Raw genomic sequence first — 20,247 nt, forward strand, 5'->3', positions numbered from 1 at the left:
GCTTCTGCCTGTGAATGAAAAAAATTGATACATGCTCGTCATGATTCGGAGGCGAAATCTATTGAATGTTGTCAGTAAATTTTCCTAGGCAGTGAATGAAATCCGTATCTAGGGAAATCGGGGGAAATTTTACCTACGTGTTATATTATAGGTTGTCTGCACAACCCAACGCAAATTCAATATGTAGCCGATTATTCAGCGAGGAACAAACATACAGTAGTTATTATTTTTTCCTACTTGTAACCAATATCATGATTGCAGTCCAGTATATTCTTTATTTATCATGGGTGTGCGTGCATAATAATGATGGGCGAGTTCCAGCCTCTTGCAGAGAAAAACGTAAAACTTATATAACCATACGGTACCTTGAGGCTTGACATAAAATTCATAACAATTCGGTATAGTATAGAAATTTCGGGCGAGAACCACATCTGTCAGAATTTATTTTGACACTGCAGGGTTCTCGAGGCAATGAGAGATTTCATTGACGCGCGCAGGATTTGAACTCTATATTACTATATAGGTACACGAGGATTCGAGTACTCTTTCCGTAAACATGCATATAAAAATATTATCTGATACCCTTGCTCTATATCTTAGGGCTCTGGAATTGAGTTTGTTTCCACAAAAATAAAAATAGACGAAATTTGTGTAATTTTTAAAACTGCGGCCTTCGCATTCTTATATAAGATTGTCAGGCTGATCTTTCTCAGAAGCAAAATAACCTTTCTCAGTTCTATAATTAATTCAATAGATTTGTAAATTGAAATAACGAAATATATTAATTTATATATACATCTTCGCACAAGCAAGATAGATTATAGATATATAGATGCATGCAATACTTGCGAAAATAATTTATTCCCTCATTCCCGGCAGACAATTAAATTGATCCGGCATAATGCAAATGTCGGACAAAGAGAATTTTTGTTGGCGTGGCGTCAATGCACTGTATGTGAACAAAGATAGCTATTTTTATACTGTTTATTTACGAATGAACTGATCAGTTTGTCTGTATACAAATGAGATTTCGGTGACTTGGATACGACGAAGGTTTATCCGGTAATGATTGGAAGCGTGTAATGCATATATTATTAGCTAAATGTTTCCCCATTTTCAAAAACAAATTGATCGGCATATGTCGACACGGGCGAAAAGGATTTAAGAAGAGTTTCCCATTGATAACTTCTTGATCGATAGAGCCCATAGTTTAACAAACTGGCCATATCGTCCTTACTGACCCCAAAAATCTGACCCGTGGACGTCAATTATTATTTTAATAACCGTTTATTACCGTCAAATATCCTGAAGGGCGGTCGGCGCATTCACGGGTGGGTTCGACGGCAGACACCGTTATGTAACATTGCAGGCAACACACAACAGGCCGAACATGATCCGCCAACGCAACGCGATTCAGTTTACAAATTTTTGAGTTTTCAAAAGCAACTGATATAAGTTTGATCATGTCATGATATTCTTGATATAAAATTACTGAGGAATAGCACATTTTGACATGTCTGCCGCCCTTTTAAAATTTTCTTCCAGAATTCAATTTATTTACTTCAAAAAACGGGGCTGAATTCGCATCGCGTTGGCGAATGGAGTCCAGTGTGTGCGGAGATTTTCCCGGCGGATATCGTGTGGAAGGGGCGGACCCTATACGGAACTGTTACAGTTTCAATATTTTTATCTCTCACTTCTTCATTGGTCACTAGGATCATTGTACATATTTGGCTATATGTATTTTTGTTATCTAAATAAGTTCGCGCGTGTGGTCCAATATGAAATTGTGCAATACATGCCAAGGAAGCGTGGTAACGTGGAAGCGTTTTTCACCAAATGTGCACCTCCTTAAATGGACAAAAAACTCGTCAACGTTTCGATCTCTATGGGCCTTCATCAGGAGAGTTTGTATGATAATTCAGTATCATAACTAACGTACTTATATTTCAGTTTATTCAGCATACATATAACATGCAATTGTACGGATTCACAATCACATGCATATAACAATTACGGATTTACAATGTCGCGTAGTATCTATATACCGGTAGTATTTCTATATAATGAATGATGTTTTCCAGTGACACAGTTTAAACAATTGCTCAAAATAATACTTGCTATATAGGATAGTGTTTATAGACATTGCATGAAATATTGAACAGCGCGGCCAAGCCATGCATATGCTTGCAGTGTGGATAGAATATCATGTCTCATAAAATGATTAACAATTAATAAATATAGCCGGAAATTAAAGAACTGTTAATTTATGTTCAACCTATATGAAATACTCATGATCTTGCACGCTAAATCTATACCGACACCAGGCAAGCTACAAAATGAGGATGTTCTAATTTTCAGATATATCCAAATTTCATATTTTAATTATGTTTTTCGTTCAGTATGAATCAGTTCGAATACCACCTTCGTTTTACACTGACTACAGATACAGATCTGGAGCATTGTCTTGTTGTTTGGTTTAATGTTTGGGGAAGCGTTTTTGTCTCTAAAGCTGCTGCACTATATTCGTCGAATTTACTACGGAAGCGGGAGAGGGCGGAATATCATTCACCCTTCAGTTTTACAACTCCAAGGCGGATCAAAGTTCACAGCCGATGAACCACCCTAAACTCTGGCTATAAAAGCTGGGTTTTCTGAAACAGAAAGGCACAGTGAATTGATCACAAAGATCCTGAAGAGAAGATAAACGACAGCTCCACAAAGAAAAACTGAAAAGATATTTCACAGAGACTCAAAATGGGAATCATAAATTTGATTCCCTTTGTTGTGTTTTTGGCATTTATTTCTCCATCGCAATCCGCGCAATTATCTCAGCAATGTATCATCAGTCAGATTGCAAAGAGAAACGACATCATATATAAATTCAAGACGTCTGAAAAAGCATCTATTTTCAGCCTGATAGTTACAGATACACGATATCGTGACACCTTCGCTATTGGTGACCCTACCAGGGGAACAATAAGACTGAGAAAGTCTCTTCTGGGCATTCGTTCTTGGAGAAGCGACAATACATGCAGAATTGGGATACGTTTAACACAGAGAAACCAGAAATACGGTTTTGTTATCAACACCGTTAACATCGAGTTTATCGTCCTGAGAAGGGGATTCGCTGATCATCTGCTTTCAAAAATCATTGCTAATGTCCGAAATATGGCGAAACCAAGCAATCCATTTCGACCAACATCAAGTAGATTTCCGTGGCCCCAAAAATTCCACCGAATTTTGATGCAAGGAACACCAAGATCAAAACAAACCTCGCTGGCTGAATGCAAATTCCAAGAAGCTTTCGCTCGACTTGTGAGGTTAATTATCAGAGAACTTAGAGGTAGGACTGCATATATCAGTTCATTTTCAGACGATAAAAACGTTTTGATAAGATACACAAGCTTTTGAAGACATACTACAGCCTCTTTTATTTCCTGTAAATAAGTTAGTCGTGCTAGGCTTAACTAAAATAGTGAACAACAAAGATGAAATGCTAAACTAATTTCGCTTAACAAAAATAAAGTCACGTTGGAATAAATAAGCTAAAGAAATGAATATTACTCTCAACAGGCGACTTTAGATACTGGTCATCTCGTAGTGAAATCACTTGTCTGTCAATTGTTTAATTTTGGCTGACGTAGCAAATAGTAATTAACACACTTTATCTTCACTTTAAGTAAATATCGGTGTCAGTGACATTCATATTGGACCTCAAGGCATTCTATCTCCTGAGAAGCTGGAAGAGTTGATTGAAGAAACAGGTTGCATACCTGAAAATGAAAGGCCCAAATGTCCTCGAGAAACATTACGTTATCGTACCATTGATGGCACTTGCAATAACCTACGACGGCCAACTGTGGGCTCAGCTCCAACTGGTTTTAACAGGTTTTTACCAGCAATATATTATGACGCAGAAGGCCTGAACGAACCACCCAGTAATCAACCAAACGCACCAGACTTACCAAACCCTTCAACCGTTACCGAGCTTTTCATAATAATTCAATCAAAAAATCAATTAAACAGAGACGGTATTTCACATATGTTTATGCAATTTGGACAATTTCTTGACCACGATATGACATTGGCACCGGAGAGTGAAAATGGCGATGTGTGTGAACATATTCCGTAAGTAAAATAGTCCATTGTCCAATACATTAAATATCTTGTATGTTTACAACAACCTCTGCTTTTTCTTTTTACTAGATGCAATGGTAGCCCCGTAGATTTCAAAGACCCATGTTTCGCTATTCTCCCTGCTTCTGGCAGACCCTGTATTAGATTAATTAGATCAGCTGCAAGATGTCCAATCAATGGCTTCAAACTATTACCAAGAGAACAAATCAATGTAAATACAGCGTATTTGGACGCTTCCATGGTTTACGGTTCCTCTGAATCAGTAGCAAATGCTGTGCGAGATCTTACCAGTACGTGGGTATAAATAAGCGAATATATTTTAATTACCAAGATAACTTTAAGCTGTTAATTTTCTCAAGTGCATGCGGTCTCATGTTCCGCGATTTTCGTCCCGCCGCGCACCTGCATCAATGAACGATTATCCACTTTTCATGTTTCATGTTTTAGCGTCCCCATGGTTTCCGGTTTTAAATGCACATGCAGTAAGATTGAACTCAAAATTTTCTTTACCCCTGCAGATGATTTAGGATTACTACGAACGTCTGGTGCAAATCTTTTACCGATTGATAACAGCCAGTTGGGTGAACCACTATCCTTGTGTCAAAATCTGGGTTCCTGTTTTTTGGCGGGAGACGTTCGAGTAAACGAACAAGCTGCGTTGGCGGCAATGCATACACTCTGGGTTCGTGAACACAATGACATCGCGACAAGGCTAAGAAGTATTAACCCGCATTGGAATGGTGAAAGAATCTATCAAGAAACAAGAAAGATCCTTGGTGCATTAGTTCAACAAATCACGTACGAGGAATGGCTTCCAATATTGATTGGTCGAAATGCCTTGTCTCCCTACAGGGATTTCAGAACTGGGGTGAATGCTGGGATAACCAATGCATTTGCAACAGCCGCGTTCCGCTTAGGTCACAGCTTGGTCAGACCGAAGTTTGAATTTCTTAAAAGCAATTTTCAACCATTTCCCTTCTCTCCTATTCCTCTGAGGCATGTATTCTTTAACAACATACAGACACAGATAAATGGTATCGATGGTTGGATTATAGGCCTGATTGGAAACGTCTCACAAGAAATGGACAATGAAATGGCAATAGGTCTTACAAATGAACTTTTTCAACGTGATAACAGAGAAGGTCTCAACCTAGCAGCATTGAACATGCAACGTGCTCGTGAACATGGTTTACCATTCTATAGCGATTTTCTGGCTGAATGTGGAAGACGTTTCCCAAAACTGTACCCTGTTGATGTCAGAGATGTACGAAGCTTTGATCAAATCGATGATTTATTCCGACCAGAGGTGTTAGCTAGCATTAAAAAGGTTTACAGAAATAAACCTCAGATCACTGATCTCTTTACTGCCGGAATCAGCGAAAAGCCAACAAGTCGAGAAGCAATTCTCGGACCAACCTTCACTTGTCTGTTAATTGACCAGTTTGAACGTCTTCGAGATGGAGATAGATTCTTCTACCGCAATAAAGGAGTATTTACCCCAAATCAACTGAGAAGTATCGAGAAAAGGAGCCTTTCTGATATCATTTGCAATAACATAAATGTTGTTTCTGTTCCTAAAAAAGCCTTTTTTGCTTATCAATATGAAAGCTGTCGAAACTCGGATAGACGTATGGACCTGAGCCCCTGGAAAGGTAAGTTTTAAGAATACATCTTTAGAAGCAGATGACCAGGTATAACTATACTAACGAAGTCGAAGAGTTGGAATTTAGAGTAAAGGTGCATTAAACAGCGCACAAGTCACAACATCTGTTGTTTATATGCTAACATTTCATTCATTTTTCATAGAAACCACATCTTGTAACAACTTTCGGTGTCGCAATGGCGGGCGATGTCGTTTGAACCGGGCAGGGCAAGCTTGTTGCGTATGTCGACGGAGATTTTATGGCAAATTCTGCGAATTCAGTAAGTTTAGTTAGTACATAGTGTTCACTCGAACATAAATATAATTTTCCATAATATACACGCGATTCGCAAACGTATTGGCCTAATGTTTAGAGAATGGAAATCACTCACACAACCACACAAGTGTTTGCACGCATGCGCTTACTATTCAATCCGCCGCCCCCCCCTTACAACCTATGCAAAGCTACATATTTTTGTTAATAACACTGGGAGTAAACAAAATTAAAATTACTCACAAACGGTATCTTTTCATTGTAGGATATTAGTTGTTCATATGAAAATCGAGGAAATTTGACCGGAATTTTATTAGCATTAAAGATTTATAAAATTAAGCTGGAACTTAAATATATATATATATATATATATATATATATATATATATATATATATATATATACATATATATAAACAAACAGAGCAATAAATGAACAAATTACGATGTTAAATTTTTTATTTCCCGAAGATATATATTGTAATATTTTGATGGTGCTTTCAATAAAAGTTGTTTTTGTCAAAGTCAGTCGTCTCGTTAATTGTGCCAACATACTAGAAACTATATTGGAATTTCGTACAAAAATTGAAAATTCTTTATTATGTTTTCCCGCTTTCCACTTTTCGTGCTTCGCCCACTGTTCGACTGTGAAGATCCGTGATGGACTAGTGCGCCTGCGCAAGGTGTAGTTACATCGGAAGGAAAATCTTACTTTGACTTGGATGATTTTCGTACAAAAATGTTTTTAGCCCACTATGAAAACCTTGCCCAACCATAGCTAACAAGTCATGACTGAATCTTAAGATGGTCTCACGTGTTGTAAAACTGTATTTCCCCACGAAAAATGTCTATTCTCGCGTTCCAGCCATAATTCACCTGCGACTGTGTACAGATAAAAAACTGAATATCATTTTTTCGATCTAAATTTATTGAACAATCCACCTCCAGTTTTCTTTTCAGTGTCCAGTTTCTTCTCTGAACGTGGACTCTGCCCATTTTCCATTTTTCTTGTTTGAGTGCGCGGACTGCCTCTGGGTTTTCTTGGATCTTTGTATCCAAGGGACGTAGCAAGTCTTTCCCAGAAAAACAATTGGTCATAGGAATCATCATATCTCAGATGATAAATTGGTTTTAAGATTTCCGGAATATTGCAATCCTGATAAACAATTGGAATTACCCGACGTTCAACAAAATCTAAAAAAAACATTAATGCGCATGCACATTAAGAAGTATCCATTATTGATTGCGTTCTATGTTAGTGTTCATCAACAAATCATAATCTTCGAGACAAGGAAAAACGTTATCAATCCGTTTGAGGGAGATGCTTAATCTTATATAAATTTCATGTATGCATTCGCTTGTAATGTTAGACTGTTAATGTGGTCGATTACATCATGTTTACGAGTCATCATTATCATCATCGAAAATAGATATGTATGAATAGCCTTCTGAAGTGCTTACGTCACACAGTTTTCTATCTATACAATTTTGTCCCACTTGTTTCCCAGATTGCATTGCGATTCATTGTTCGAGACCGACATGACGTAAGCACCTCAAAGGTCTATTGACTAACCATATTCCATTAATTATATTTCTCATTTCATTCGGCTATTTGGTTATTGTATATATGATAAAATATCAGTGAAAAAGTTGAGCATCGTATAATTATTCGCCATACAAAATCACTAAAATATTAGCTATAAAAAGTAGAGAACAATCGATTGTACAATGGCGAAATTTCTCACTGTGTATATCTAGTTTACCTGGTGATAAGTTTAATGCAATCTTCACTTGAAAACCAGCATTTGAAGAATTGTTAAAATTTGGTGACAGGACTGCAATTAAACGTTTGCATCGATGCTCGATAATTTTAGCTGTTTGTTGCAGTTTACAATGACCTGGTACATAGTCGCGATAATCAATACATATTTTACGATTGTACGGAGGAGCCTCCAATCTTTTTAGTATTTCATGAGCGAAACTTCTGTCTTCTTTTGCATAACAAATGAATCCATCAAAAATCTCATCGGAGACTAAAGTAAAGGGCAAGATTTTATTTATTTCAATTTTCAAAGTTTGCATAAGCTATATATAATGTAAAAACTAGCTATTTTTGCTGTTGTCCTGTATTCCATATTTGTGTCTTGTGTATAAATTTACTCATAGATAAATCCACCCAGTGAAATGCTTCAACTTCAATAAGTCGAATCCAAGTATTGTGCTTCTAACATTTTTCAAGCTCCAATTAATAGCTGCAGTATTGGTTTATCCATTACCTTACCAGTTAATCTTTCCAGATCTATTGGAAGTTTATTATCAGCAGGACTTTGACTGTAGTTTTCTAAAACTGTATTGGAATAGATATGCTTATTTAAGTATACATGCCCTGGGCCAGCAAATGTCAATTAAATGCTTAGTAAAATCTACCAAATGATGGACCATTAGTTTAGAGACAGGGAGTAGTTAATATAATCACACCTGAGCCCAATCTTCAAATTTAAGAGGTTAAAATATGTTTCTATTTTCAGGGCAATAAGGTTAAAGTTCTGCTAGTTAACCCCTGACCCCTAAAAGTATTTGCCCTTCATATCTATTATACTGGATGCATCCTGAGAACAATGATACTCAATTGAAGGCTATAAAACACAACTTCTAAAAGAGTTCTATATATCGAACAGATAGTGGTGAAAGCTATGGCCTTGACAGTAGTTTCCATTCAGTTACCTTGTCTTCTCTTTTGTTCAAATTCTGATGGAAAAGGTGTTGCCTCTGCAATGAGATAATTTTGAATTTATTGCAATCATAGCTTTATTGCATCAATTCATTAACCTTAACCTTAAATTTATCAAACCATTTGCCTTAAAATTGATCGACTTCAGTTTACTGACATGTTTGTTCCTAATTGGTTGATCAGTCACTGAGAAGAAAAACTATTGGTCAATTTGCACAGAGAGAAAATTGATTATTTTTTCAATGAATGTCCTGATCAAACCAGGTACTGAATTTATTATGCAATATTTTACCAACATTTCCATTGCAACAAGAGTAGGATGGGAGGCATAAAATTCTAAGATGGTTATCATTGCAAATAGAGTATACATGTATCTATACACATATCACATACTTATGAATGGTTCAAGATCTTCAATAGCATCAGGTCTTTTAATTTCTTCTAAAAATAATAGCAGCTTATCAATGGTTGCATCAGGGCGCCTCTCCCATTGACGGACTATAGATTCCACTGGGTCTATGTCGCATTTAAGATTCCATATTTCCTCAGTGCTAAATCCCATCAGACCAGCCAAATCTTCCCAGTTACTTCGAAGGCCGTCAGGTCTCAGTAACTTAGACAGAAGCTGGTGAGCTGCAATTTTCATATGTATGACCATCTTGCTCTGAGTTTTTTCACTGACAGGATTTTCTTCACTGACAGGATTTTCTTCACTGACAGGATTCTCTTCACTGACAGGATTTTCTTCACTGACAGGATTCTCTTCACTGGCAGGATTTTCTTTGTCAGCATTTCTTGTTGCCATTTTTAATCAACTTTTATGGTGTTGGTTTTACCTTGTTAAAATATAATTCATGTGGGGTATAAATATAGTTAATATAATGTTTCGAGAGCTCACATTTGGTAAGACTTTCAATTTAAAATATTTCAGCCAATAGAGAATATTTTTGTTTATAATTTTGTAGTGCATGAAAGAGCATGTTGTGTTGGTAACCAACGTTCACACCCTACCTACATGCATGCTGGATCACTTTAATACTCAAAAGGTGAAAAACAATGAAAAGCCTGCAATAAGGTTGTAATATTTTCATATTAATACAAGAGATTTCAATGTTCAACGGATAAATTCTTCCGTCGTAAACTCCCGACCACATGTTTTACTGTACATAACCAATCTGACACATTAAGCGCAATAAAACCTTATTTTCAATAGTCCTTAATATATCATAGAAAATCGTCCTCAAGAATAGGGCGCACTCAAAAGATTATCCAAGTTATTTATGATCAATAATCCGAAACTGTCATGTATTGTAGGTTATTATGCTCAATTTGAATATAGTCAAAGAAAATACTGCAGGATCTACGCTATACATGATATGAATAGAACGTTTAAATATAATTACCACATATATTTTTTGATATCTATTCAACCACTTTTATACAGGCGGACAGGCACGTCCAAAGCTACACGGCTTTCAAGGAACCTTCTGAAATTCAAAGCATCTACTACTTCCTTACTGAATACCTGTAACAATCAATGTCACTTCTGACTTCTGAGAAATTTCATTGAAAAACTATTACTTGGCAATAAAATGTAAATAACTATTTTTACAACCAAAGTTTCATTTTCGATATCAAAAATTAATATGACTGCCCCACAATTATGAATGATCTCTGGTGACTCAGCCATGCAGAGACTGGGGAGAGTATTCAGGAGTTAATTAAGGTGGTTTTTAGTCAATATAATTTTTTTTCGAACCATATCCGTTCCATATATGTTTAATAACAGTGTTTTTTGTATGTAAAAGAAAAATTTGGAAAGAAAAAAAAAATTTTGGAAAGAACCTAAAAACACCCAAAAGAGATCATCCAGCTCTATGCCACAATCTAACTGGTGATATTACAACCAGCTGCGATATACCAGCATAGATTACAACTACGAAAGGTGCAAGGACAGTTGCTATAGGAAGAACTCCCCCCCATAACTCACATCTTAACGGCCGTCTAAGGGGGAGATGCACTACGGCCCCCAGACCATGATGTATGTGCACCTAACCGTTACGTCTCAGTGAGAAACAGAGTGGGCTGTATGCCACACGCCTAGCGCGTCATAGACGAATCAGCTACAGTGGCAAGCCTTGAGAGCGATGATAAATTTAAGGTATTTAAGCTTTTCCTGGTCTCGAGGGGCGGTCCCTAACAAGTATATGCATAGAAAACGACTAATAAGACACACGCTTGGAAATGTCAAGATTTAAACGCCTAAACGTTTTTTAAGTGTTTTTAACGAGAAATTTTAGTGTTTTGATATTCTTTTAGTGTTTTGAGACAATCCTTGTTGGTTTTTAACGTCAAAATAGTCATCATTCTCGAAAACAAACTCAATATAAATGACTGAACGGCTTGAAAACTGAAAGGTCTGAAAAAGAAATATGAAGGTCTGAAAACACAATTTCCCGTAATGGATCTGAGCGTGAAAGATCAACAAATCATCAAGACTGTTATCCAGTTTATTGTAGCCTTGGGTATTTGTCCCAACCTTTTTGAAGGAGTAGGTGCAGCCTTTAAACAAAGAACTGGTTTTTGTGATGCTTTGTGTGTTGAGCAAGAGATCAAGTGTCCAAAATGTTTGTATAAGTGTGTAATGGTCTTGGTTAATTGTCTCGACGAGCTTTCATTAAGCGGAGAGATGTTGAAAAGCACTTAACAAAGCATGTTGTTAAGTTTGGCTATAACTCCGGGTTCAGCATATATTACCTGCGTGGTTTGATTCATTGTGGCGAGAACTGAGGGTAGGTTTGTCCACTTTCTCTACAAGTGCCGTCCGCCAAACTTCGAAGTTATGTATTTGAAATTAAATCAAAGTTGGATTTTATATGCAATCAATTGGGAATAACAATTGAATGTGCTCTTGAAATAGCCATAAACATGCCGTGTTTCTTGTTGTGGAATGAAAATTTAGCTACAGAAGAATTCAGGGTGTTTCATCGGGATTATAGTCTACCATTGGGATCTAACCTGGATTACCATACTGCACTGGTATACCGGCCAACAATGGTGAAGCCTTCGTTCAAACTATCTCATGGATCAGTATTAATGAATAAACCAAGTCCACAATTAGTGGAAAATCTTGAGTTGTTTTCAATGTCAGATATTTTATAATATGAATTTGAAAACTCGCAGGGAAAGCCAGGAGATTTATCCAGACTTTTGATTGACAGTTCTTCGAGCTGAAGGCACTAAGGAGAATGCAGAGTTGACTGTCTGAATGTCTTTGTCGCTGTTTTACTGCCGTAAGGTTGATGAGGATGCTGATCTAATAAAACAAATGTTTGATTTTTACGTGTCACTGAGCTTTACCATAGAGCTCAGTGACTACCAACACCTTCTTTCAATCCTTTATTTCTCCAGATAATTACTTTATTTCCTTAAATTTCCTTACTGGCAGGGTTCACTGGGGGGGCGGTAGTTTATTAATTAAGTATAGTTAGTGGCAGAATTGGCCAATTAGAATAATGTATTTTCCAGTTAACTACGATTTAACTACTTAAAATGTAGTTAAGAGTTTTGTACAACCGGGCCCCCGAGTATTAGCCCTCCCGTTTTAATATATAGAACTATGCTTTTTCTTTAAGAAACATGCTTCGTAAAAAAACATCTTGTAGACTCAAGAAATAAAGAAATAACTTAAATATAAAACAAGACAACAATTTATGGTAATATTTCTACTTCATTTCAAATTATTCTCAAAATGCACACAACCCTGTATTGATAAACAGATTCGTTGTCTTTTCTTTAAGTAAACCCGTAGTTTGAAAAACGCGTAAATCAACTCTGCCCGAAATTTTAACTGCAACCGATTACACAATGATATATATATCAACTTCACGATTTCATTGTTTGAAAATACTTTGATTCGACTTTTTCGGCCAACTCATATTCTCCGAACTCTTTCAAGGCCGAGACGAACTCCTCTCTTGTGCCTTGTCTTCTCTGATAATAATTTATCATCACAGTTGCTTGCATTGCGCTATCATGGTTGCTGTGATTAAGCCTAATAATGGTCGTTTCTTTATCATTGAATTTCCCAGTTGCTAGAGCAATCTTTTCCCACTTATCTGGGATTCTGCTACCAATCCGAACTGCTTCTTGCGGAGAAAAGCTAGTTGGTTTTGATTGAGAAAGTCTAATTTTATCTTTTGTTGGTTGTAGAAGCTTGACAGGGCCTGCAGTGATTGGTGCAAAAATTATTTTAGTAATTTCTTCCTTGATAAATTATTTGATTGTAAACTATAAATTATTTGGCTCACCACCACTGAGATGATCCAAAATAATATTTATGAACATCCCTTTATTCACTGCTTCACGACGCTCTGACGTCATCACACCACCTGACTTGTGCAAGGCGAGGACGTAACAATCTTCGTCACTGACAAAGAACACAGGTGACCCAGAAGAACCCGCTGTGGTATCTGCATCATAAAGAATGAACTTATCCTGGACTTCGCAGACTCTACCGACACTAAAACGTTTTGACCTTCCATGAGGATGCTGTGCAATTTGGACGTTTTTTATTTGATGTACGTCGCGTTCTGGGATACGGTGAAGTTGAAGAGGACAAATGCCCGGTAGTCTTGTGTACAATGAATAAATGCCTTCCGATTCTAGACCGACCAATGCATAATCGTAATTCTATAATGATGAAGAAATAAAGAATATGAAACAATACCCATGCATATAACTCTCTATAATTTTGCGGGGAACAAAGTTGTGGTGTTTGTAACCTACCTCACTCGTTCTGAAGAAAATATCAGGACACAAATTAACGTGTATTGGTTCACTTTGGCCATCATAATTGAATGTAGCTAATGTTTTTACTGCCATTCCTTCATTCTTTATCACATGATGATTGGTAAGAACTGCAATGATCGTTTCTTCACCAAGTCTCACTTGTACAAGGGATCCACTTCCTGTGCTATATATTTGACGTAAAAAGGTGAACCAAATCCAAATAATGATTATGTAGCAACAATAAGTTCAAGATCTGTATGGATAAAATAGACTTAGGCTATGATTAAGTACACGGAATACAGGATACCTTTCAATGGGGGCTTTGGCTATGTTTATGCTGTCAGATTTATCTGTTATTGTGAGTTTACAAACGGCGTTCATAGATCCAACCAATTTATTCCAGCACACTAAATCACCTCCACGTCCAGTTAAGATTTCATCTTTCTCTGCAGACATATCGTATCCTACTTGACGTAACACAAAAAATGCTTTCTGTTTTCCCCTTTATATTGCCATTGGAACAAGAAAGGGGAAATCCTTTGTTATACTTATATTGATGCCAAAAACAGCAGCGAGGGAAAGTCCCATCCCATGTACCGCTAAATGTAATTAGGGAGTTTTTTTACTATATATACTTCATTCTTCAGGTATTTACACTTACGTCTTCAATGGTCATAGCTTGCATTTATTGCATGCATTTAAAGATTCTATCATCTTTGGTGATTTTCGCCCAGAAACAAAGAATTTCAGCAGAGGGACGTTAATGCAGTCCGGCATGAACGTTCACTTCAGTTCTTGAATCTTAATCAGACTTTCTTTTAACAGTTATTATTTGAAAAAGAAACTGGTAAAAAGGTCACTATCGATATTGGGTATCCTACTCTTATTCGTCAAATTGTGTAGTTTTAAAAAATGGAATTAGAAAGAGCAATTCATTGGAATATGGGATGGCTGTAATGTAAATATTGCATGGGCATTATGCATAATTGATTTGATGCAACAGGTCATGTTAATTTTTCCATTAGATCAGATAACTTATAGATATTTTTCTCTGCAGCAAAATTGCAACGCGAAGGAAGCTAATCTGTGCACGAGCTTCGCATTATTTTAAACAATGGTTTAAAACTATCGGTCGATTAAGGCAAAGCCTCTTGATGTAATAGTTTGTCTGTTTGAGTATCATGAGTTCATGACATCTCCACAGGCGCTAAAATTTGGAACCTCCGTGGACCTGCTGTAGACCGTGCAGTGTGCACTACTAATTTCAAACATGTGAATCATTTCGCTCCACAAAAACAATCACTTTTTTAAAACTTGGGAGTATCTGTGAAGTACTCCAAATTGACAAACAGTTAATACATGCACTTGGGTTATTTTCTCGGTTCACTCACGGTTAATAGAACTACCGAAACTGATAGGATCTCTAAGTCATTTTTCACAGTTAGCAGTTTACACGGCAATTAATATTTAATGAATTTGTATAATTTCAATGATATAAAACTTGGATCATTGCATAAATCATATTGGCATTATTGCATCTTCAACTAAATACGGTGTTGGAATGGAACAATTGTATCTAAACCATCGCTAAACATAATCAGTTATGCAATTGTGGCACGTATTGGAGAATTTTTTGTTCAATATCCACGTTAATTTACCATTCAAGAAATTCAAAGGCAGGAAATAAGTTTAAAACTGTAGGGTCACGAGAATCATCATACACGAATTCACCAGGTTTTCCGTTAGCAAATCTAGATTTAATTAAAGTTGTTCTTTTAAAAGTTGAATTCTCGAACCCTGGTCATCTAAGGGCTAAGGATTGCTGCATGCAAGTATGTCTAGATTAGAGTCCTATATATATAGCTTCATAGTTTATACCACCAAGCATATATATGATACCATATATATTACCCTGATACCGTAGGATGCCCAACTCGTACCCAGGTTTGGGGAAACCCCGACTCCAACCGCAACTCTGTTCTAGACTTCTAGTTCTACACAATCTACACTTCTAAAGCATCTCCAGTATAATTCTGCAGTGTAATAAGGTAATTCACTTTTACATTTTACGAAATTGTGTGAATTGGATAAAAAATAAATGCATATTGAATAAAAAAGTCCAGTGCATGCTTTAATTTGCCAATAAGATACTAAAATTCACTATATCTAGGTTTATGTGTTTACGATAATTTATGCCACCACCAATTAATTACAACCTATGAAGAAAATCAACCATGGTGATTTCTGACAATATAAATTTATTTTAATAATTTAGGAGATTATTATTCATATAGAAATATAGTAGATTCTAATAGTGAAGTCTGAGCTAGTCCATGCTTAATAAACTGAAGAAGTACATACACTACACTAGAATTAAGACAGATATGCATGATATTCTCAGAGGAGGGTATTGCAGGTCAGCAGCTAGCAGATGATAAAAGTCGACCATGCCATTTACCCCACTCTTCATTCGCAGTTATATATACAACCTTTCATCATCATTGTTATGTAACAGATTTTTATGTAACTTTTTATTTCAAACTCACTTTGGCTATCTTTTAGCCAACAAGTCATTCAAGTTGTTATCATAATTTATATAAACAAACAACTGTGTTCATTTATAGACATGCTATAATTCCTAAAATACAATGCATGTGTAGTGTCGAAAGAAATTCAAAACAACAAAACTTGAGTAATAGAAAACTAATCCTCTCCATAATCTGTCAGGTTGCCTGGTTGTGCTACTGACATGGCAGCCATATGACATGTAAAGCTGTAGCCTTTATGTACTTATGAACAATTTGTATTATGTTCATATTAATCTTCATCAAATGGAGAACCAATGTTGATCATAAGCAGCAAATCAATGAAATACTAGTCTTTGTTTATTATGCAGGGATGCCTAAACATTATGGACCCATTAAATATTTCTTACTGTGGGCATTACTTCTTTGTGCAATCTCAATGGCCAATAGCTCAAGTGGTGACAGAAGTGAGACATTTCAGAGATGTTTAACCAGTTGTCTTGTTTTATGTAAGAATGATGATTCCTACCCTGCGAAACTGCCAGTGTATTTAGTGATATTTGGTTGGAAATGTCCAGATGAATGCAAGTATACATGTATGCACAAAGTCACCCATCGCGCTGTTGCAAGAGGACGGAAGATTGAACAATTTTATGGCAAAGTATTTATCACAATGATAATCTAATTAACTTTGTTTGTGTTAGATTTATGGAATTATGGAAGCACAGTTATAAGACTTAAGATATGTGAAAAATGTTGACTAACTATGTCTGGTTGGCAAGTATATGATTGTGCATATGAATTGTGCCAGGTCATGTAACTTACTGTATACCATATGATAATAATCATACAATTTTGTATACAATTTATGTGCACGAACAATAAGAGGTAATAACATATAGTAAAAAGTATAGTAAAAATGATAACCAAAATACAGAGCAGATTTCTGCTTACTTTACGTACCATAAACAATCAGATCAAGCTGCCAGGACAATTGAAACCCACTCTGACCATGACTATGACAACGTGCTGCCGAGATTCGGAAATGTGCTTGTGTGTGGAATGAATAAAGACGTCCGATATGGGACAGTATCACGAACCAACTTCTGACACGTTACAACTTCTGACACGTTACAGCACAGAAATTGTAATCAGATTTGAAAACCGCCACTACCATCACGGCGTCTAGTGAAGGCGAATGAACCAATGTGATATGTCTATAAGATTAACCAATCACAAGCGTAATAGTTAGTGGTGGTCAACCAAATCTCGCTTATTCTATGCATAATGCATCACTATTGTTTTATGGTAATCACTCAAGTACCAACAATGACGAGGTTACGTGTAAATTTTTTACGCAAGAAAATGAATAAATTATTTTTTTCTTTTGGTAGTGGCCGTTTATTCGTCTTTTTGGTATCCAGGAGCCAGCGTCTGTGTTGTTTTCTATTGGTAATGGCCTGGGGCATTATTTTGGATGGAAAATGTTCAAGAACCATGTTAATCCACATTATTCAATGTACAGCACATGGAAGTTGTACTACATAGTATGTTGTTTTTTCGAGTTAGTATCGCCCTAAATGATAAGAATGGCCTGGTTAGCCTATAATTTTCACTACTGCATCTGCAAGCTGGCGTGAAAGCCTCAACAATGCACACCGTTAAGTGTAACTACGTAGCTGTTTTAACTATCGAATTCCACCTTGAGCAAAGTATCCGTTACACTAATTTGAAAACCTGCTTATTTATTAGGAAAACACGACATTTTGTATAATTTACTTATTTATTTTTTAAGATTAGTGTAAATGCTTGGCTGTGGTCGGCTGTTTTTCACACAAGAGATCTAACATGGACTGAGGTATACTTTCACTATATATTATATTTATATCAAACAGAAAACAATATTTTGCAAACTGTTTCAAAGACGTCACTTTCCTTAAATATAGCGCCTTGACTATTTCGGGGCAGTCTCGCTGATTTTGGCATCGATATACTCTTCTTTTGTAAGGTAGGACAGCTAGGCACCATCCCACTTCTTAGCGTGTTTAATTATATTCTCACATATAAAGTTGGCGAGCGATCTTATCAGAGTATTTTAATGTCAACTGATTACACAGTTTACATGACCCTGAGGCATTCATATGCCACCGCTTACCTTATAATAAGATATAGGAATGAAAAATGAAGTATAGCAGGATAGAAAAGAAGCTTGATTAAACTGATAAACTGGAGAAAATTGATTAAACACTTTTGACAGCGACAGGGGTGCAGCCACCGATGACTGCGACCTACTTTATTTATTAGTTCAAGCTAAAATTTATAGATGTAAATATCTTTGCTTGATCATCTTTTTTTGTTCAAATCATATTATTTAGAATTGTTGGTCCAGAATACGTTTGGAGGTAAATGTTAATCTATGACTGCATGTATAAATTATCGGAGATTTATTATTTTACAGCGTATACGGTTACTAATATTGATAGTTATAAATATTGATTATATATTAGTTCAAGCTTTTCTTTAAATGCGCTTGGTTTCTTAACTCGCAATTGAGAAAATTCAGTAAAGCCGGTTTTGATATATAAAGCCAGCTATTATGCTATAATATAATACTATAATACTATAATAGCCTATAATAGTCAACTATTTGCATTGTTTAGATGTCGTTTATTTGGGTTATTTATTGCAACGTTGTTCTGCTGTCATTGTGGTTACCTTTCTTTGATTCGTTTTGATTATGGTTACAATATGAAAGCCAGTGTCACTGTCGGTGAGTCCATCAGTGCAAAACATGAATTGTTAAAAAAATCTGTATTCAAAATCTTCAAATATACGATATTTGAAAACTAGACGGTTGTGTTGATTTATTTTGCCTCATCCTGGATTTGCTACCTGATACACCCATAAATATTCCTCTGATGGGTTTATGTTGTAGGTATTATTAATATTGTTGGTTGGATTTCCTGGTGTTTAAAGGTATCGATTATTTTTAGTCCGTTTATTTCTTTCCTTCAATTTTTCTACATGGTCTTGCCCTTTAAAAAATCTACCGATTTAAGGTCCTGCTTATATAATTTGCCGAAATTCTCTGTAATATTTAAGAACTGGAAAAATCGATCCTACGTATGGAAATGTGCTTTTATCAACATCTCGCTGTTTTGTCTTGTTGCGTTAGAAGTATGTATTACTATAAGTTTTTATATCGTCGTTTCAGTAATGCTTGTTATCAAAATAATCTAGGGTTCTCTGGGGACTCTAGGGACTATGTTCTTCTCCCTGGAGGGTAATCTAGGGACTATGTTTTCTCCCTGGAGGGTAATCTAGGGAAGTCCTATGTTCTTCTCCCTGGAGGGTAATCTAGGGACTATGTTCTTCTCCCTGGAGGGTAATCTAGGGACTATGTTCTTCTCCCTGGAGGGTAATCTAGGGACTATGTTCTTCTCCCTGGAGGGTAATCTAGGAACTATGTTCTTCTCCCTGGAGGATAATCTAGGGACTATGTTCTCCCTAGGAGCCTCCCGGGCGATAAAACGCTTTAATATATAGCTGATATAAAACTCATCGTTTGTTCAGCTATGGGACTTCCCACCAATTTGGGGTATTCTGGATGCGCACGCTATATGGCATTTCACAACAATTCCATTTTGTTACTTCTGGTACAGGTAAATATAAAAGAATGCAGGACTGCATTTAATCATTTCATTGCACTTCAATTAAGCATCATCTTATGAATAACGAGTTTATCTGCATTTATCTGAATTTGCTTTCAATTCTAGTTTTATTTTGGATGACGCTCGTTTTGATGAAAAGCTGTGTAAAGTGAAGTGACGATAATTTTTCAAGAGGCGCGTAGTGTTTTAATTGCAGTTATCAGTTCAAAATTCCACCCACAAGCACTCGTGTGCTGGTTCACAATCAGACGATGAAGGTGACACCGTGCCGACATCTCCAAGTTGCATTAAGTTTTATATTCCTGTCCGCGTGTTTGCATGGTGATTTTTCTCTTGATAAGCATCATGCATGTATATCTCATTACGAGCCTTGACGTTAGAAACAATATCACAGTTAATTTTATGTAACAAATTAAGTGAATAACTAGGTAGAATAAGGAATAACTAGCAAGGTACAATCCTGTAATTGATTAA

The 20,247-nt window shown here is 36.3% G+C and overlaps 4 protein-coding genes across 12 annotated transcripts; 2 read left to right on the forward strand and 2 right to left on the reverse strand.

The window, feature by feature from the left end:
* Positions 1-2,692: 2,692 nt before the first annotated feature.
* On the forward strand, positions 2,693-6,403 carry LOC114517783 (lactoperoxidase-like). Its single transcript, XM_028537607.1, has 6 exons — positions 2,693-3,346; positions 3,684-4,131; positions 4,210-4,430; positions 4,659-5,792; positions 5,947-6,063; positions 6,322-6,403. Exons 1-6 carry the CDS (start codon positions 2,758-2,760, stop codon positions 6,327-6,329), a joined length of 2,517 nt encoding a protein of 838 aa, XP_028393408.1. The 5' UTR covers positions 2,693-2,757; the 3' UTR covers positions 6,330-6,403.
* A 102-nt stretch (positions 6,404-6,505) lies between these two features.
* Positions 6,506-10,437, reverse strand: LOC114516060 (myeloid differentiation primary response protein MyD88-like). Of its 2 annotated transcripts, none has more exons than XM_028535432.1 (6): positions 10,312-10,437; positions 9,180-9,622; positions 8,780-8,824; positions 8,337-8,402; positions 7,819-8,088; positions 6,506-7,249 (listed from the first exon to the last, which is right to left on the reverse strand). In XM_028535432.1, the coding sequence occupies exons 2-6, from the start codon at positions 9,589-9,591 to the stop codon at positions 6,963-6,965; spliced, it is 1,080 nt and encodes a 359-aa protein (XP_028391233.1). In that variant the 5' UTR covers positions 9,592-9,622; positions 10,312-10,437; the 3' UTR covers positions 6,506-6,962. The 2 variants fall into 2 exon arrangements, with proteins under 2 accessions (XP_028391233.1, XP_028391225.1); XM_028535424.1 differs by having other exon boundaries at positions 10,190-10,437.
* A 2,003-nt stretch (positions 10,438-12,440) lies between these two features.
* On the reverse strand, positions 12,441-17,288 carry LOC114516097. 3 transcript variants are annotated; one of them, XM_028535484.1, is made up of 5 exons: positions 17,066-17,288; positions 13,885-14,041; positions 13,575-13,761; positions 13,097-13,478; positions 12,441-13,012 (listed from the first exon to the last, which is right to left on the reverse strand). In XM_028535484.1, the coding sequence occupies exons 2-5, from the start codon at positions 14,031-14,033 to the stop codon at positions 12,672-12,674; spliced, it is 1,059 nt and encodes a 352-aa protein (XP_028391285.1). In that variant the 5' UTR covers positions 14,034-14,041; positions 17,066-17,288; the 3' UTR covers positions 12,441-12,671. The 3 variants fall into 3 exon arrangements, with proteins under 3 accessions (XP_028391285.1, XP_028391293.1, XP_028391276.1); XM_028535492.1 differs by lacking the exon at positions 17,066-17,288 and adding an exon at positions 14,239-14,285; XM_028535475.1 differs by lacking the exon at positions 17,066-17,288 and having other exon boundaries at positions 13,885-14,050.
* LOC114516130 (post-GPI attachment to proteins factor 3-like) lies at positions 13,748-20,231 on the forward strand. 6 transcript variants are annotated; one of them, XM_028535554.1, is made up of 12 exons: positions 15,196-15,409; positions 15,562-15,625; positions 16,617-16,763; positions 17,497-17,649; positions 17,898-17,960; positions 18,049-18,110; positions 18,478-18,504; positions 18,763-18,872; positions 19,038-19,078; positions 19,205-19,279; positions 19,676-19,764; positions 19,879-20,230. In XM_028535554.1, exons 3-12 carry the CDS (start codon positions 16,701-16,703, stop codon positions 19,928-19,930), a joined length of 735 nt encoding a protein of 244 aa, XP_028391355.1. In that variant the 5' UTR covers positions 15,196-15,409; positions 15,562-15,625; positions 16,617-16,700; the 3' UTR covers positions 19,931-20,230. The 6 variants fall into 6 exon arrangements, with proteins under 6 accessions (XP_028391341.1, XP_028391355.1, XP_028391333.1 ...); XM_028535540.1 differs by lacking the exons at positions 15,196-15,409; positions 15,562-15,625 and adding an exon at positions 13,748-13,782 and having other exon boundaries at positions 16,474-16,763; positions 19,879-20,231; XM_028535532.1 differs by having other exon boundaries at positions 15,196-15,625; positions 16,474-16,763; positions 19,879-20,231.
* The last annotated feature ends 16 nt before the right edge of the window (positions 20,232-20,247 follow it).

The sequence above is a fragment of the Dendronephthya gigantea genome, unplaced genomic scaffold (genome assembly GCF_004324835.1).
Source record: "Dendronephthya gigantea isolate DGI-Jeju-01 unplaced genomic scaffold, DenGig_1.0 000000F, whole genome shotgun sequence".
Lineage (NCBI taxonomy): Eukaryota > Metazoa > Cnidaria > Anthozoa > Malacalcyonacea > Nephtheidae > Dendronephthya > Dendronephthya gigantea.

Excerpts from the sequence above, each read along its gene's own strand:
- LOC114517783 (XM_028537607.1), top strand. The coding sequence starts at position 2,758 with ATGGGAATCATAAATTTGATTCCCTTTGTTGTGTTTTTGGCATTTATT. Across the intron at positions 4,132-4,209 it reads GATGTGTGTGAACATATTCC|ATGCAATGGTAGCCCCGTAG; the intron begins GTAAGTAAAATA and ends TCTTTTTACTAG. Across the intron at positions 5,793-5,946 it reads GGACCTGAGCCCCTGGAAAG|AAACCACATCTTGTAACAAC; the intron begins GTAAGTTTTAAG and ends CATTTTTCATAG.
- LOC114516130 (XM_028535514.1), top strand. The coding sequence starts at position 16,386 with ATGTTCATATTAATCTTCATCAAATGGAGAACCAATGTTGATCATAAG. Across the intron at positions 19,079-19,204 it reads GGATTTCCTGGTGTTTAAAG|AACTGGAAAAATCGATCCTA; the intron begins GTATCGATTATT and ends GTAATATTTAAG. Across the intron at positions 19,765-19,878 it reads TTTTGTTACTTCTGGTACAG|TTTTATTTTGGATGACGCTC; the intron begins GTAAATATAAAA and ends TTTCAATTCTAG.
- LOC114516060 (XM_028535432.1), bottom strand. The coding sequence starts at position 9,591 with ATGGCAACAAGAAATGCTGACAAAGAAAATCCTGCCAGTGAAGAGAAT. Across the intron at positions 8,825-9,179 it reads AGATCTTGAACCATTCATAA|AGGCAACACCTTTTCCATCA; the intron begins GTATGTGATATG and ends ATCTCATTGCAG. Across the intron at positions 7,250-7,818 it reads TGCATTAAACTTATCACCAG|ATTTTGTTGAACGTCGGGTA; the intron begins GTAAACTAGATA and ends TGTTTTTTTTAG.
- LOC114516097 (XM_028535484.1), bottom strand. The coding sequence starts at position 14,033 with ATGTCTGCAGAGAAAGATGAAATCTTAACTGGACGTGGAGGTGATTTA. Across the intron at positions 13,479-13,574 it reads TTTTCTTCAGAACGAGTGAG|AATTACGATTATGCATTGGT; the intron begins GTAGGTTACAAA and ends TCATCATTATAG. Across the intron at positions 13,013-13,096 it reads TTTGGATCATCTCAGTGGTG|GCCCTGTCAAGCTTCTACAA; the intron begins GTGAGCCAAATA and ends CAATCACTGCAG.